The sequence below is a fragment of the Podarcis gaigeae genome (genome assembly GCF_964106915.1).
Source record: "Podarcis gaigeae genome assembly, chromosome: 7".
Taxonomy (NCBI): Eukaryota; Metazoa; Chordata; class Lepidosauria; order Squamata; family Lacertidae; genus Podarcis; species Podarcis gaigeae.
The window spans coordinates 65,275,136-65,292,320 of record NC_139683.1 but is presented as its reverse complement, the minus strand read 5'-3'; the positions used below and the strand labels follow the sequence as shown (position 1 = coordinate 65,292,320).

Here is a 17,185-nt window from a genome sequence, read left to right as displayed (position 1 = left end):
GGAGTGAAGTAAGCAAACAAAAGAGGAAAAAAAGTTCTTCCAGTCATATTTTTAAAAAATAGGTATAATTGTCTCCATTCTCTTCCTGGCATGCCCCCAGCTCCAGTAACACAATATCCTATCCCTACACAATGGGAGTGGGGGAAGGCTTAATGTTTGAAGTGGCAGATAAAACATCACTGGCTGCTTTTTAAACAACAAGACAAAAGAGTGAATACAGGTATGGCAGATGCAGAGCATTCAAATAACTGTTTCTTTTAATATACATTTTTAAAAAAAAAACAGAAAGCAGAGTCTTCAGATAATGAGATTTTAAAACAAAAGAGAAAGCAGAGCCTTCAAATAACTAGATTAATTTTTATTTTATTTTTTGAAAAAAGTAAAGCCAAACCAAAATGGCATGGGTAGAACTACTGTCCCTGGGCAGGGTACAGTGAGCATGCTATGGTACTATCCAAGTTTTCCTGTGCAGAATCGTGCTCAACTTTCAAACGTAAAAACAAAACAAAAAACCAAGTTGAAAAAACAGCAGTGGGACTGAGGATCTTCTTTTTTCTGTGGAAGTGGTTTCAGAGGCACTATTCCACTTGACCTGCAACATTTATACAACCCACAGAACTCATGGTAGGTGTGCAATCTGGGCCATGTTCACTGTACAGTGGTACCTCAGGTTATATACGCTTCAGGTTACAGACTCCGCTAACGCAGAAATATTACCCCGGGTTAAGAACTTTGCTTCAGGATGAGAACAGAAATCATGCTCCGGCAGCGCGGCAGCAGCAGGAGGCCCCATTAGCTAAAGTGGTGCTTCAGGTTAAGTACAGTTTCAGGTTAAGAAAAGACCTCCGGAACGAATTAAGTACTTAACCCGAGGTACCACTGTACTTGCTGGGCCTGGCTTGGCTGGCCTCTAATAAATGTAAACCTACCCAATACTGAGCAGTGTAGCTAGCCAGGGTGGGGGAGCGGGACAGTCCACACTCTTGTGGGGGCTGTAGGGCACCACAGGGGTCTGTACTGCAGCACAGTGGCTGTTGTGCATCAAGTATTGGGATCCTGGGCAGCAGAGCTTGAGGGCAGTATGGCAGTTGATGGGTGTTTTGGGCGCTGCAGGGGGGTGGAGCCATTTCCCATCTCTGAAATCGGCGGCTGCCCTAAAAAAAAAAAGTTTGATCTGCCCCAGGTGCTGGAGGGGGTTGCTACACCGCTGCCAATTGGCATGCTTTAGAGTTTTGTTGGCATGCTTTAGAGTTTTAAGAACACAGAGCCTGCTGGCTCGGGCTAATGACCCTTCTAGTCCAGCACCCTCTTCTCAGTGGCCAATCAGAAGTCTATGGAAAACTCAAATATAAGAGCATTCTCCCTTTCTTGGTTTTCTGCTGCCTTCAACCATGGAGGTGGCATATATCCTTTGTGGCTAGTAGCCTTTGCTAGCTTTATTCTCTGTGAATTTATCTAGTCCTCTTTTCAAGCCATCCCAGATAAGAATAATTTTACCCTCCAAGATCCTAGGTGGCAGTTTTGCAAAAGTTTCCTTCAAGGACATGTGCTGTTCTTGTAATAATTTAAAGCCTGAAACAGTCTCCCATGTGTTATTGCTGTTTTTAAACTGTAAATTCTTTCAAGAGGTCAGAAAATGCATAAATTGCCATGAGGTAGTCCCTAGTTGGTCATTAGGGACCCCTTTTAAGTATTTTCCTCAAGGGGTCTAACCAATCCATTACTGAACAGGTGGTGATATATCTGAATGTTGTAATGTCTCTAATGAAAATGATTTATAGGTGGTACATGACACCAGTCAAGCTTGCAAAAAATTATAATTTACCTGACAATAAATGTTGGAAATGTAATGAGACTGAAGGTACATTCTTTCACCTTTGGTGGACATGCCCAAGGATTAAGACATTCTGGGAGATGATTTATAATGAAATGAAAAAGGTATTTAAATATACCTTCCTGAAGAAACCAGAGGCCTTTCTCCTGGGCATGGTCGGCCAATTGGTGCCAAAGAAGGACAGAATTTGTTTTATGTATGCAACAACAGCAGCAAGAATACTCATCGCGAAGTATTGGAAGACACAGGATTTACCCACCCAGGAAGAATGGCAGATGAAGTTGATGGACTATATGGAACTGGCGGAAATGACTGGCAGAATCCGAGACCAGGGAGAAGAGTCGGTGGAAGAAGACTGGAAAAAGTTTAAAGACTATTTACAGAAATACTGTAAAATTAATGAATGTTAGAAAAATGTCGGAATGAAGTTATATGGCTTTTGTAGAAATGTTATAAGGAACTAAGTCCAAATTGATTATTAGTGTATTAAAAGGAAAAAATAAGGTTAGAATATGTAAGATAATTACAGGACAGAAAACAGAGGAAGATGGAAAGGAATTGCTGAAACAATTAACTGAAGTGGAATACAAAAAGGGAGGTGTGTGGAGGTCGTTGAAACAAGTGAATGAAAGATAAGATATTGAAATTGTTTGATGTGTATTAAATTGTTTTTGTTTTGTTTTATTAGTTTAATGTCTTAGTGTTAGTGTTATGTAGTGTTTTTGTATTGTACTGTATTGTTTTGTTTAATTTTTTCTTCTTCTTTTGTAGTGTTTAAATTGTTGGGAAAGTAATAAATATTATTTTTTTAAAAAAATGAATGTTGTAATATCTCCTTGACCTGCTATGGTTGCCTGCTTTTAACCTGTCACTTTTTCTTCTTCTGAGGTTGAGATTATTATTTTTAACAGTTCCTCCTTTCTTTAAGCATTGGCTGACCACAATAAATATTTGATTGGTATTGGGGCGTGAAGGACAACAGGTTAGCATAGTTAATTAATATTCTTTTGAGTGTTAGAAAAATGTGATTTTTTTTCCAAAACAGAAGTGCTGCATTTGTATTAAAATTCCTTAATCTCTTGCAACAAATGATTATTGAGTTCATATGTACTGTACCATACTGGGGGCGAACGGAGTACTGTTTCAAAAGCCAAGCAGCCAGAAATGAGGGTAAAAGGACAAGCTGAAGACCAAAAAATGGCATTTACTCAAACATCTTCTAAATTTAGATCCTATTTAGGAACGTTTTGGAAGAGATAAAATTGCTGTCTTTCCTCAAAACCTTTATACAAAGTGCAAGCTGAAATAGAAAATGCTATTTTAAGAAGACGGGTGATAATTGCTGCGCGGCATACACTGCACTTAAAAAAACCCATACTGCTGTATCACCCAGCACTATATTTACAATCTGACCCCATTAAAGGAAGGAGGAAAAGACTGACCACTGAATTACACAGAAATTAAATGCTTTCTGAGCAGTTGCCTGGGCACATTCCGGTACAAAGACAAAACATTAAACATTTGATTGCACTAAATGTTTCTACCCTGACAAGCAAACAATGTTCCTGCAAAAGTGGAAGGTGCAGAATTAACTGCATCCTTAGGTAGTTCTCCATCATGGGTATAGTAGCCCTTAGCATACACATCTAGTCAGTCCAGGTTTTGAAACAGCTAGCTGCCTGGTGACCTGTGATGAGTAACATATTGCTTCCAGGGGACTAGAAAGGGGAAGCTTTAGTAAAACTGGATGAGAATTGGTTCTTTCAGGCTAGTTAGGGTCTAATAACTTGAGAAATCCAATTATGAGATTTCTGCTTTGTGTAATCCTGGGACAGACAAGTTTAAGCCATTTTACAGTGCAACCATCTGGTATGTCTACTCATTAGTAAGTCTCAGTGAACTCATAGGAATTCGAATCACTCCAAAGGATACATGGGGTATCTACTTTAATTTTCCTTTGGTATTCATAGCTAATTTTCAGAAGCCAAGATAGCAATGATAACTCAGCTGGTAGAGAATGAGACTCTTAAACTCATGTTCATGAACCCTGTGGTCCCTTCCATTCCTACGATTCTATGAGCCACGAAACCTGAAAACATTTTCCCCTATTAAATATACAGTGATTGCGACTGGCCCAAAAGACTTGTCATTTCTTGAATGTGCTGACAAAACTATCACTCAATTGGTTCCATACTCCCAATCACTGAAACAGACTTACACAAGGAGATGGTTCCATCTTAACCAGAACTGGTTATACATTGGAGGTTACATGTTGATCCAAATCTCAGCTAAGAATTTGTTGTGGGGGGAGGCTCCCAAATCACTCACAAACAGGAATGATGGTAGAACTGGCCTATGTCACAGGGTTGATGTAAGATACACTATGCTATCTGGGAAGGAGAATGTTAGCCGCTTTGAGACTCCTTCGAGTAGTGATAAAGCGGGATATCAAATACGAACTCTTCTTCTTCTCTTTACTCTAATGGAGGCAACTGAATGAACACCTGCTCCATGCAAAACATGATTTCAGTGACCAGAAGTTGGCCATCTCCCATTAGCTTCAAGAGGGCTTGTTCAAGAGAACCATTTACTGGATTCTGTTTTATTTCTGTTTACCTATGTACTTCCACATAGCTAGGGCTATTATCTTAAGCATGCTTGGTAATGCTCTCACATTACTCCTCCAGTAATCTCCTGAACAAAAGCTTCTTCCATCGCTACTTTTCTTCTCCTGCAAGGTATAACTACCGGAAAATATTGGGTGGGTTCCAAGGCTCATTCACATCTGTGAAGCTCACTATTGTCTTGCCACTGTCCTACATAAACTGAGAATGCTGTTGAACAGCATTCTTCCACCTTGGGTTCCCCATTGTTGGAGAACTACAGCTCTCATCATCACCAGTCAGTGATCAATGGTCAAGGCTGATGGGAGTTGTAGTCCAATAACATTCGGGGACCCAGGATTGAACAGCACTGCTGTAGAACACATCCCAGAATCCTCTGCAATAATACACAAGGTGTCTTTGGCCGGCTAACTTACATGGTCAGAGTCCTCTGAAGGTTTAAAGATTGAGGACCATTGCACTATATGTTAGCTTAAAAAAAGAAAAAGACTGAAAAGAATGTAATAAATGAGACTTTCAAATAAATGTAGTCAGCAGAGTGCTGTAAATAGGTTTAATTCCCAGGACTGTGGCTTAATTGAGTTGTGGACTGAGTCATTAGAATGTGTGCTTATGCAAAGCATGACAGATTACATATTTTGACATGCACTTGGTCCTGAAAGAGTTGGTGCCAGCTCTGTAAGCACCCTTGAAATAAAATGAACTTTCATGTAGCTCCCCACAGTCAATAAGACTGAAATGAACCAAATCAAAGTGTTCAGGGGGACTCAGCAGTAAATCCATGTCTTCAGACTGATACATCTTATTGTCATGCCAATAACCATATACATGTAAAACCTGGAAAATTCTTAGAATCTTTTCTTTAAAAAAACAACACAGATATGACTTGTTATCCTCATGGTCATTAGCCATTTGCTTAATCTATAATCCTACTTTGCATAGGATAAAACTGTAATTTTGCAGTAATGGATGCTGTTGCTCTAAATTAATTAGAATCTCCAATTCTCCCATAACTATTTATGGGAAGGAAGGAGACGACCACCGTCTCACAATCATGATAGAGCAGTTGCTCAGAATGTAAACCCACTGGATAGGAACCATGTCATTCTATGATCTGTGAAAAATAACTAGTGTACTCTTGGAACTCAATAAATGTTTAATAGTGGAATTTGGGGTTGTTGTTGTTTTAATGCAATTCTTCTTCGGGTTATTGTTGTTTTTAAGTGCAATTCTTCTAAACAGCTGCCTTGACTGACAGCAAGTTCTGCAGGAAGAGATCTTCTTTCTGTACCCAATGCCAAATTATTTTCAACCCTGTAAAATATAGATTGATATATTTAACCCCACTGAACGGTACTAGGACCTCAACGATCCATACATTAGTTCATTTGATGAAGGACGTTAGTGGGGTATACTGCTGTTAAGAGTTGTTGGTGATCTAATAAGGCCTTATAAATAAGCAAAAATAAAAAATGTTGCCTGCCTGCAAAAGTAAAGTTCACTAGCCTACTGATTCCTGGAAGATATGGGACAGAGAGCTCTATCCCTCCTGAAGAAGATCACTACATCTCCTCTTCAGGCAGGCAGCTTGGTTTCTATGCTGGACACAGAAGAGGGCCAGATTGTGCCATTGCTCCTCCACCACCCTATTCACTCATACAAGTTCTCTTTTGCCTATGGCTACTGTGGGTTAAACCACAGAGCCCAGGACTTGCCAATCAGAAGGTCGGTGGTTCGAATCCCTACGGTGGGGTGAGCTCCCGTTGCTCGGTGCCTGCTCCTGCCAACCTAGTAGTTTGAAAGCACATCAAAGTGCAAGTAGATAAATAGATACCACTCCGGAGGGAAGGTAAACGGTGCTTCCATGTGCTGCTCTGGTTCACCAGAAGCGTCTTGGTCATGCTGGCCACATGACCCGGAAGCTGTACGCCGGCTCCCTTAGCCAATAAAGCGAGATGAGCGCCGCAACCCCAGAGTCAGTCACGACTGGACCTAATGGTCAGGGGTCCCTTTACCTTGACCAGGGTAATGCTTAAATACATGGCTGTAATAATAATGCCCAGTGGGTCTCACACTGGAGTTCTATACATCACTCAGAAGTATCTCCTACTGAACTGAATGGGACATACTCCCAGCTAAGTGTATATAGACTACAGCCTAGGCTCACTAGACATTTGGACTTGAGAAGTAAAACAGTAACACCAATGGATTGCTATCTCTTCACAGTTATATTTCCTATGTCATTCTATTTCACGCCTAGTGAAGAAATAACAGCATCTCTTTCCTCTACATTGCTCTAAGATATCAATTCACAATCCTGTGTCGGATAGCTAGCTCTAATGAATACACAATTTGTCTCTGAGAGTTGATTTGATTTATTGCTTTTCTATGTCACTTTTCATTCAAATGAATCTCAGACAGTGTTAGAAATTAGACAGGCACCAAATGTGTTTTGCTACTGGCACGGGTCCAATTGACTGACATCTCCATCTGGCTGCCCTCTCCAGCCTTCTTAAGCAGGTAAGCAGAAGAGCTTATTACTGCAATTATATCCCACCTGCTAATCTCTACAACGACCCTGTGAGGTAGCATAAGTGGCTGTGACTTAATTGGCTTCCAAGAGTACTTTTGCTATATAAATTAAGTAGGTAAATAAGTTATATAAATTAAGTAGATAAATAAATATAGTGTTATGTACTGAGTTGAATAGGATTCAGAATGCTGCAGTCTGATTGGTCCTAGGACAATGCAGCAGTATGATTGGCCCACAGGAGCCACCCAATCCAGCTCCAGGTGGAAGTGAATCCGCAACCTGATTGGCCTACAGGAGAATCCCAGAATTAGCCAATCACGTGCGACCCATTATGTAAATAATGTATATAAAGCAGATATTTTGGGGAAACTTTCATTCCTCACTACTATGAGCTGAATAAAGAGCATGAAATCCACACTCGACTCCGAGTATATTTCATATAGGAAAAGCAAAATGTCACTTATTTTCCTTGAAGCTTGAATTTGTTTTATTCTGTATTATGTTTTATTGTGTTGTAAACTGCTTTGAGGTGTTTCCTTTAAAATATAAAGTGGTATAAAAATGAAATCCAAATAACAAGAAATAAAGTGCCTAGAACATTTGTTGTGGTGACCATAACCTAGGTTTAAGGTGCCATTTGGCAATTAGCTTATACATCTGATCAAAGCGGCTTACAAACCAAAGGCGTAGCTTAAGAGCCAGGACCTTCAATGCCCCATGAGCACATTACCTTGGCCAAGAATATAATGCCGAAGGGAAGGTATGAAGTTTCAGAAGTAATTCCAAACACAATTAAATGTTTCTTTAAAGAAATACAGACAAGATTAATCTAGAGCAAGAGATTTACTGCCACATCGCATTACAAGCTTTGAGTTATAACGCAGTGTCAGGACTTCAACCTAGACCTGTGATTAAATAAACCCATTGACAGTTCCAAACCATATTGTCAGCTCTTTTCCTATGTATTTGTTTGAGTAACTTGGGTTTTTTAAAATCATGCTCAATCCCTAATGACTGCAGGTGACAATTTAATTTGTGGGAGGGCTCATCTTCAAGAACCTGTTCTGAATGCCTGGGTGCAATCCTAAAATAAGCGAGGAATGACAAAGGAGAAAGTGTAACCACATTCAGAGAGCCTTATCTGGGATTAGGATGATAGGGAAGATCTCAGAACAGAGGGATCTTCTAAAACTGCTTGAGCCCCAAATCACCTCACCCTTGCTATAAAAGCTAAGAACATAGAAAGCTGTCTTATATCAAGTCAGGGTATTTGTTAAGCTACTTTATCCACACAGTGCTAGAAACTCAGATATGTAAGCTAGTTGCCTAATGGCACCTTAAACTAGGTTATGGTCACCACAAGAGAAAGTCTAGGTGCCATTTCCTCACTCCGCCCCCCCCGGGATGAGATTTATTATTGTTATTATTACCTATCTATTAATTTCAACGAGTCTACTATGAGTATGACTTGATTGGCTACAACCCTGTAATATGGATGCTGGAGTAGATAGAGCTTTGGCCTGATCCTGCAGGCTCTTATGTTCTTACACGTGTGTACAGAGAGGTGACCAGTGATTTGATGAAGGCTTTGAGGGGACCCCTTATAATATGTATAAGAGTCAATAAGGAACCATCTTTTTCTGCCATGACTGTGCTGGCAAGCACCACATCTGTGATTTTTTAATGGTTTAGCCAATGGAGACAACAGCATCATTACTTGGATTAGCAAAGTGTTTAACAGGATTAGCAGGAATGTGCCGTCTGCCAATTACGGCATTTGGAAACATTGCGGCTGTAACAATATCAAGATGCCTTACCCAATGCACACATTTCCACACACACCCTTTGTTTTAAAAGCAGGTATGATGGACCCTTCACAGGCTTTAAAGGGAAGCTGAAATGGTTCTGTGCCAGTGTTGGTGGCAAGAGAAAGCAAGACCGTAGTTACTTGATTACTGCATACCTAGTTCACAGCACAGTTAATCCGAACGCAGAGTTTCCAGGAGGAATGAGTTTTGCTGAGCTTTGGGTGTTTGGGATTAAGGGAACTACCATGATGATGATGATGTAACAGTTTCATTTCACACTGCAGTTGTTTACTACAGTAACACTGGGAAGGCAGTAGGTAAGTACCCTCCAAACCTATTATTAGGGCAAGTGAGTTGTCTGCAAAGGCAAAGGGCGATCCGGCACCCACACTAATTAGTAAATATGGAAAATACAAGTGGGGATCTGCAACAAAATCTTGCAGCGTATCTCCAGCCTTGGCAATAATGCTCTTCCTGTCCAGTCATCCTACAACAGGAACCATGCAATGCTGTTCAGGGCTAGGAGCGGGTGGGGGGTGGGGTGGGGTGGGAGGAAGCGAGATGGGAGAGAAGGGGAAAGCTTTCTTTCACACCTTCCTGCAACTTCCATCTGCTGTTGAAGGACCAGGCACCAGCTATGACCCTGAAAAATTTGCTATAGAGGTCGGGTGAGGTTTCTGGAAAGTGGAAATGAAAAAGATGTCCTTTTCTTCAACCCCTTCTTGAAAGTGGCCATAATATCATGGCATCCCTCAGAACCTAGTCCCCTCCTCCAGGATATTGTAAACTGTTAGGGGTTCAAGCAGGCCTCATCTCAACCCCACCCCCAAAACTAACACCTTCAATAATTCATGGTTCAGGCACCATGAACTATTCTGTATGTCCTGAAAGTCACTCAGCATAGATCTTTGGCAGACACAAAAAGTAATGCACTTCCAATGAGTTCTCCAAGTATGCAAAAGCTCCCATCCTGTTTTTGGACAAACCCCATTTGATTACATAATGATAGATACAGAACCAGCCAAGTTAGAGGGAATGATGCAGCTGATAATTTCATTTTATTCACCTCAGAGCTTTACAGCTGGTGGCCTTTATGAAACAGCAATCTGTTTAACATACATTTAAATGAGAGAATAGGATATTTTATTCACAGTGTAATCCTGCACAAGGCTACTTATTAGTAAGCCCCATAGAGTCCAGTGGGACATACTACCATTGCAAGCACCAGCTTACAGCCTTAGAGAGTTACAGAAGTCATTGAAAGAGAGGTTATTGCTCATAGTGTGTAGAACATTCATCCTCAGTCCAGCTCTGATAAACAGGTTTTTGGTATTGTTTTAGAAATGCTGCAACGCCTGTTCGACTAGGGCCAGTGTGGTGCAATGGTTAGAGTGTTTGATTACAACCCGGAAGACCAAGGTTTGAATTCCCACTCAGCCATGAAGCTCACTGGGTAACCTTGGGCCAGTCACTGTCTCTCAGCTTGACTTGCTTCACAGGGTTGTTGTGAAGAGAAAGTGAGTAGGGGAGAACTATAAACACCACCTTGAACTCTTTGGGGGAATCAAGTGGTATATAAATGTAAGACAGAAAGAAATAAAAACAGAAATACAAAAGAAATGTGTGCATACTGCAGAGGAGTTCTCACAGCGCCTAGCAATTTTCAGATTATAGGCCTGACTTGCACACACCGTCAAGCCATGGTTTAGTGTTAAATGCATGAGCTTCCCCCATCCTCGCTCTGCTACAGCCACAAAGAGATTGGAATTTTTCAGCTCCCTTTTAAACTAACGGTGGTTTCTTGTTATGTCTAAAATAGAAACTATCCCTTGCGGCAGAAGTTGGATCCCTCTTTCTCAGGCTGTGGGAATTTCTAGATGTTGACTGAATAGTGAGAAAGAGTGGGCTGTTGGAGTATGTTGTTGTCCGAAAGCACCAAGCAGCAAGATGAGAGCATGATGGGAGGGAGTTAATGAGATATTTTGAGGATTCTCCAGGATTATAGCCCCATCCCAGCTACCCTGAAAGACAACAGCAATTGGAGGAATTTTAAGAACTGGACAGCAGACAAAGGCCAAGGACTTTATAATTGGACATATTCAGACAGACACAAAGAGAAAAGGAAAATGATTAGAGAACCTCATTTGAAATCCTCTGGAAAGATAGATAAGGCATTAACACGCATAGTAATTGCTAAAAATGCAGCTATTATCTTAATAATTAATATACCAACTGAAATGTAATCAAAAATATGAACCGCAGCCATATAAGAACTGGACAAAAAACACTGATCAAGGAGTGCAGGAAACAACTTTGATTAAATTGTATAAATTTTGAATTAACTGGAATTATTTTGATGTTAATTGGAATCTGTATAAATGACAAAACTGTGGTAATATTAGGTAAATATTGGGAAATTGCTTTAATTAAAAAAGAAAGAAAGAAATGGTGGTTAGAGAAAGAAGCCAGGATCAGTAACTGTGGTTTGAAGTTGACTATAAAGCAGTGAAACTAGATAACACTAACCACAGTTTATCCAGATTTGGGGAGAATGAGTTATCATATTTAGCTGAAAATGGAAGTGAAAGCTTCCAATTTTCTTCACATGAGCACATCAGAGGATAAGGGGGTGAGAGTATAAGTGCACAAACCCAACTATGGTTTAGTGTTACATGCAAATGTAGCTGCAGCCATAACTAGAATAGAGTTATTCTAGCACCCCTAAAGCTCCAGTGCTTTCTTATCATACACTGTGGCAAGCAAGCTGTCTCAATACAGTACAATCCTAAACAGATTTGGTCATAAGAAAGACCTACTGGACTGAATTGCCTCACATTATAAGCTAACCTTGTTCTAACTTGCCTCCCACTGGCAAATGCCTCAAGTCACATTACTGTATAGGGATGCTCTATTTGTTGTGAGTAACTCATTACAGAAATATCATGGGTGTCAGCAACGGCCGCAGCTCCTGACTGAGAAACATCCACATCTAGACACACTTTTACAGGCAGTGCAAAAGAATGTTTCAGTAGCATGTGATTCAGAGGGTAAGAGTACAGACACTTTATCACAGGGGGGGAAACATTTACCCAACACAGTTGCTGTTCAAAAGCAGAGTGTTGTAACCACTTGTATTAAAATTGGGTCACTGGGAGTTGTAAAGGACCATGAAAACAAATGCAGTATCTTATGGGCTGGAGCCAATAAAGATTAGGCCTGCTTTTTCTCTAGCAAGACCAGACGACACCCCTGGGGTGTCCTTACATGTCCTTACATGACATCATTGAATGCACTAGGTAAAGATATCCCTGCATTCCAACCCTTACAGCACACCCTTCAGAATAAGTTTATACTCATGGGTTCCACTTGATTCACGCTGCTGCTCAACCCCAACATCATCTCCACCACACTCTCACACACAGTATCAAAGAACTTCAATCCTCAGCACAAAGAGATGAGCTGCATTGAAAGAGAGAGACCGGACATCTGATCTGAGGTCCTTTCCCCTTCATTGCTTCGCTTATTCAAAGGCCAGTTTAGACGGCAGCGTTGGCCACACAAGATACTGCCAAAATGCCTTCTCCCCAAGTAGCATAACATTTACAAGTCCTTCTCCCCAGTGCCACACGGTTATTTGGCATGCCCGCCAGAGCTGGCGTTTCAGCAGAGGGGCTGGACTACATACTTTGCATGTTGTTGGACACTCATTGGCCCAAACATTGCCTCCTCCACGCAGAAGGCAACTTTTTGCAATCTAAACCAGGTGGCTTTGCATGGCAACGCAACTCAGGGACTGAGACCTGGCACAAACTGATCCCTGCACCAGATGCCCTCTCCTTTGCAGTTCTACAACTGAAACTGTACCCTCTTGCCTCATTCCAGCGCACAGCTCAGTTGCAGGGCAAAGAGTCTGCATGCAGCAGGTGCCAGGTTCACTCCCAGTTAAGAGGGTCACAGGTGCCAGGGCTGGGACGAACGAACGCCTCAGTCCTGACCCAGCTGCTACTGGGCAGTTTAGGGCAGCTTCAGACGTCTGCATGTACATTATGAGTGCTTACCTTGCTGACTATGTTCTGCTGAAGGCCAGCCGAGATCCGGTGATACCTCTCCCTACAGTCACAGTAACTGTCGTTCTTCCCCTCGGGGGTGGGCAGTTCTGGCGCCGCCAGCATCCCCCTGCTGTAGCTGCTGCTGTGGTTGTAGCTGGGGCTGGTGGCGAGGCCCCGAGCAGCAGCGGGCAGGTGCGGGTGCCCCGTCCAGTTGCCCTGCCCATCCGTGCCCTTGCACCAAGAGACAGGCTGCACCAAGAGGAAGCTGTCCGAGAACTGGCTGAAGCCGATGAACAGGGCCGGGATCCAGGTGAGCAGGATGAGGGTCTTCTGGTGCCCGCCGCCCAGCCCGCCCAGGAGAGGCAGCACCGAGCCATCGTAATCCAAGAGCAGCGGGTTGCACGACCCGGAAGGAGGCGGAGGCGGAGGCAGGCTCTGGATCTCCGCCGCCAGACCCCCGGCGGGAGGGGCGGCCGTCGCCGCAGCAGCCGCCGCAGGGTCCGCCTCCCCGGCCGGCAAAGAGCCATTCTCCTCGGGTAGCTGCCGCCCTCCTCCTCCTCCACCTCCGCCGCCCTCCTCTCGTCGCCGGTCTATCGCCATCCGGAGAAGCTCACATAGAGAAGATCGGGGCCGGTGCTGTTGCTGCTGGTGGTGGTGGTGGCGGCGGCGCGCCGCGCGTACCGGCGACGGCTGCGATCCAATGGCCGGCAACCCTGTGGCGATCGGCGCGATCCGAGGAGGCGGCTTTCCCGTCAGGAGTCTCCGCCAACACGCACATAGGGGTCCGGTTCGCGATTACACGCGGAGAGGGCGGCGGTGGTCTCTCCCGCTTTTGCCTCCCCGCGCGTCAAGGCGCGCCCATCCTCCGCCACTCCCAGCCCGCCTTTCTTTCCTCCCCAGATAACCTTCGCGCGTCTCCGTCGACGTCTTCCCTACACACACACGCCGGCCACCAAGACTCTGCTGGGCGGCCTGGAGCCCAGGGTTATCCGAGCTATTATTTTTTAAAAGGTCCCTTTCAGGTCACTGCGGCTGCAGCTCGCGGAAGGACCCGTCGCCTGGCTCCTCGCGGGCTCTCGCTTGCCGCACATCAGGCTCGTTCGGCCCTGAGGGCGGCGTTTTCCCCCTCGCCCGGCGAGGAGGGTCCGAAGGAGGCGAATCCCTTGCGCAGCGGCGGCGCCTTCTCCTTCTTCGGTGGCGCGTCGCCTCGGCTCTCCTCAGGAGACGGCCGGCTTCCCTTTCTCGGGAAGGGGGTGGGGTGAGTGGGGAGGCCTCGCTCGTCTCGCCCTTTCTTCCAGCGCTCGCCTCGCAACCTGAAAGCCCAGCCCCCTGACCCACAGCCCGCCTACGGCTCCGCCTCTCCCTGAGGTAAAGGTAACGAGGGCTGCTCCGCCGCAGCACCTGCTGCTGCCGCTGCCGCCGCCGCCGCCGCCGCGGTACTAACCCGACGCGACCACCCGGCTCCCCCTGCAGGGGACGCCCGGGACGGCCCCGCCCCCTCGACCCCTGAGGGAGCAAGCGGCGCGAATTGCGCCCCAGAAGTGGGCGCCCGGGGAAGGGGCAGGCGGGCGGGCGGTTCGTGAGGGGACTTCTCGTGGGGCAGAGGGGCGGGGAAATTAGGTCGTGTGGGTCGCAGCCAACACAAACCCGGCGTCTCGTTTCCCCGTTGAGCGTCTCTGCGTATGTCCCAGCCGGAGAACCGAGCGGAGTGTCCTGTGAGAATATAGAGAGGGGTGTTCTCCTGACTGGTTTAAGCTGCAGTCCTGCGCACGCTCAGTCAACCTCGAGTAAATCCCATTGAATTCAGTACGTCTGAGAACAGACGTGAGCTGTCCTGCAGCACCCAGCCCTGTACCTTTGCACCAGCCTAGCTGCCTGCCTGCCTGCAGTGCCAACGTAATATTACCGCAGTGCAAGTCTAACCTTTTGTTCTGTGGCTGATATTGCTGGTATCTCAGGTGCTTTCAGTTAGAACGGGGCTGTGGATAGATTATAAGGGAAACCCAATGGAAATCAGAGGCATTGTGTTTGGTGGGTATCCTGATTGTTCTTAGATGAGCATTTTATTTTTTTCAAAAGGCCCTGACATGTTTGAATTAAGATATAACAACCTGACTGAAATGTGGTTTTTTAAAAAGATTGATTGATTGATTGATTGATTGATTTATTACAAATCCAAGTAGTATCTTGAAGTCAGGTGCTATTTATGCAAGATGTGCTAATATGGCCACATTTCCTTTTACAACACATTCTATCATTATTTTCTGGGAAACCTCATATCCCGTAAGGAAAATAATAAACCAGCAGATGCTCATTTGTGATGCATCATACGTTTAAGAACTACTATAGTTGTATTGTTTGGGCTGCTGGAAGCAAAAATGGCTCAGTCCTGCTCAGGTGAGGAGCAAACAGAAGCAAGGGTGAACCAACAGGGACTGCCTCCCAAAGCATCACCGCACACATGATAAACTGTCCGCCAAAAGAAAAGGAGAAAGAGAAAGAGAGAGCTTCCATAGACAGCATGCAAAACAGGCTTTTGTTTTTACTTGAAATGGATTTTCCGCTGCAAAGGGAAATCTGTGTTAACTTCTTTTTTAAGTACGAAGTGGCTTTTTGGTGACAATTATGTCATGTGAACAGTGTGTGCATGAGCACACCGATTCCACAGCAAACCTCTGACCAGTTTAAGCCACTTTACTTCCAAGTGGACACACACAGGATTGTGCTGTACAAATGTCACTGGCACTGCAATCCTATTAAAGGTAAAGGGACCCCTAACCATTAGGCCCAGTCGTGGCAGACTCTGGGGTTGCAGAGCTCATCTCGCTTTACTGGCCAAGGGAGCCGGCGTACAGCTTCCAGGTCATGTGGCCAGGATGACTAAGCTGCTTCTGGCAAACCAGAGCAGCACATGGAAATGCCGCTTACCTTCCCGCTGGAGCGGTACCTATTTATCTACTTGCACTTTGATGTGCTTTCGAACTATTAAGTTGGCAGGAGCTGGGACCGAGCAATGGGAGCTCACCCCGTTGCGGGGATTCGAACTGCTGACCTTCTGATCAGCAAGTCCTAGGCTCTGTGGTTTAACCCACAGCACCACCCGCATCCCTCACAATCCTATTACTCAGAAGTAATTCCCACTGTAATAAGTGGAACTCGCTCTCAGGTAAGTCAGGATTGTGGCACAGTTTGAGGGGTTTTTTTATCAGCACCCAACATTTTAAGAACATGGCTTCCCCCCCCCCAAAGAAGCCTGGGAAATGTAGTTTACACACACATACACAGAGCTACAATTCTCAGCACCCTTAACAACTCACAGTTCCCAGGATCTTTGGGGGGAAGCTGTGTGCTTTAAATGGATAGTGTGGCTGTAGCCTGAGGCTCTGCTTTGGAAAACCAACCTTGGCAGGTGCACCTCACCCACTTCCTGCTGAAAGTTTATTAATTAACTGGTTGGGCCAGTTTTGAAAAGGTCAAGTGATCACCTAATTCCTGAAGAGCACTGGCCCCAAGTTTGTGCTGCGTGTAAGATTGACTGGTTTTGCTGTTCCTCTTCTCTTCTCCCCTTGTCTTTGCAAATTGGAGCTTGAGACTTTCTTTCTTAGTGGTTGCTGTACAGTGGTACCTCGGGTTACATATGCTTCAGGTTACATACGCTTCAGGTTACAGACTCCGCTAATCTCTCTGAAAAACAAATCAAGCTTTGGGTCCCTCCAGAGTAGAGGTGTACAGTGGTACTTCAGGTTACAGATGCTTCAGGTTACAGACTCCACTAACCCAGAAATATTACCTCAGGTTAAGAACTTTGCTTCAGAATGAGAACAGAAATTGTGCTCCGGCGGTGTGGTGGCAGTGGGAGGCCCCATTAGCTAAAGTGGTGCTTCAGGTTAAGAACAGTTTCAGGTTAAGAACTGACCTCCAGAACGAATTAAGTACTTAACCCGAGGTACCACTGCACCACTTTTAAGTAGCACCAGTTTAGGTAACGTAAGTCATATCTGAATCAGATTTAGCATACATGTGCTGGTGATTGACTAACAGAAATCTGTGTGCGGCTATAACCAGTGGTGCAGTTAGAAAGGTAGCAATTATGATGCTTTAGATAGTAATGTGTGCTTCTTCACTAGCTAGCTAGCTAGACAGACAGCCCTGCTGTGCTTGGAGATTCCCCTTCTCATCCTGTCTACTAGCATGGCTCTGGACCTCTGCTTCCCAAAATTCAGCCATGATAGTATCCCTGACTGCTACTGTTCTGGGCTGCCCCAATTGTGTTTGGGGGGGGGGAGGATTTGGAAAGAGACTTAGTGCTGACGTTACCACTCTCCCACCCACAACAT

General features: G+C 44.6%; 1 protein-coding gene across 4 annotated transcripts in view; it reads right to left on the bottom strand.

Moving 5' to 3' along the window:
• The window catches only part of SLC22A23 (solute carrier family 22 member 23), a 110,668-nt gene extending 95,996 nt beyond the window's left edge, over positions 1-14,672 (bottom strand). Inside the window, exon 1 of one of the 4 annotated variants that reach the window (XM_083747267.1) lies at positions 12,858-14,672. In XM_083747267.1, the coding sequence (XP_083603393.1) occupies positions 12,858-13,448 (591 nt within the window). In that variant the 5' untranslated portion in view covers positions 13,449-14,672. The remainder of the gene's footprint in view (positions 1-12,857) is intronic. The other 3 variants (XM_083747268.1, XM_083747269.1, XM_083747270.1) reach the window with 3 other exon arrangements.
• Between the last annotated feature and the right edge of the window lie 2,513 nt (positions 14,673-17,185).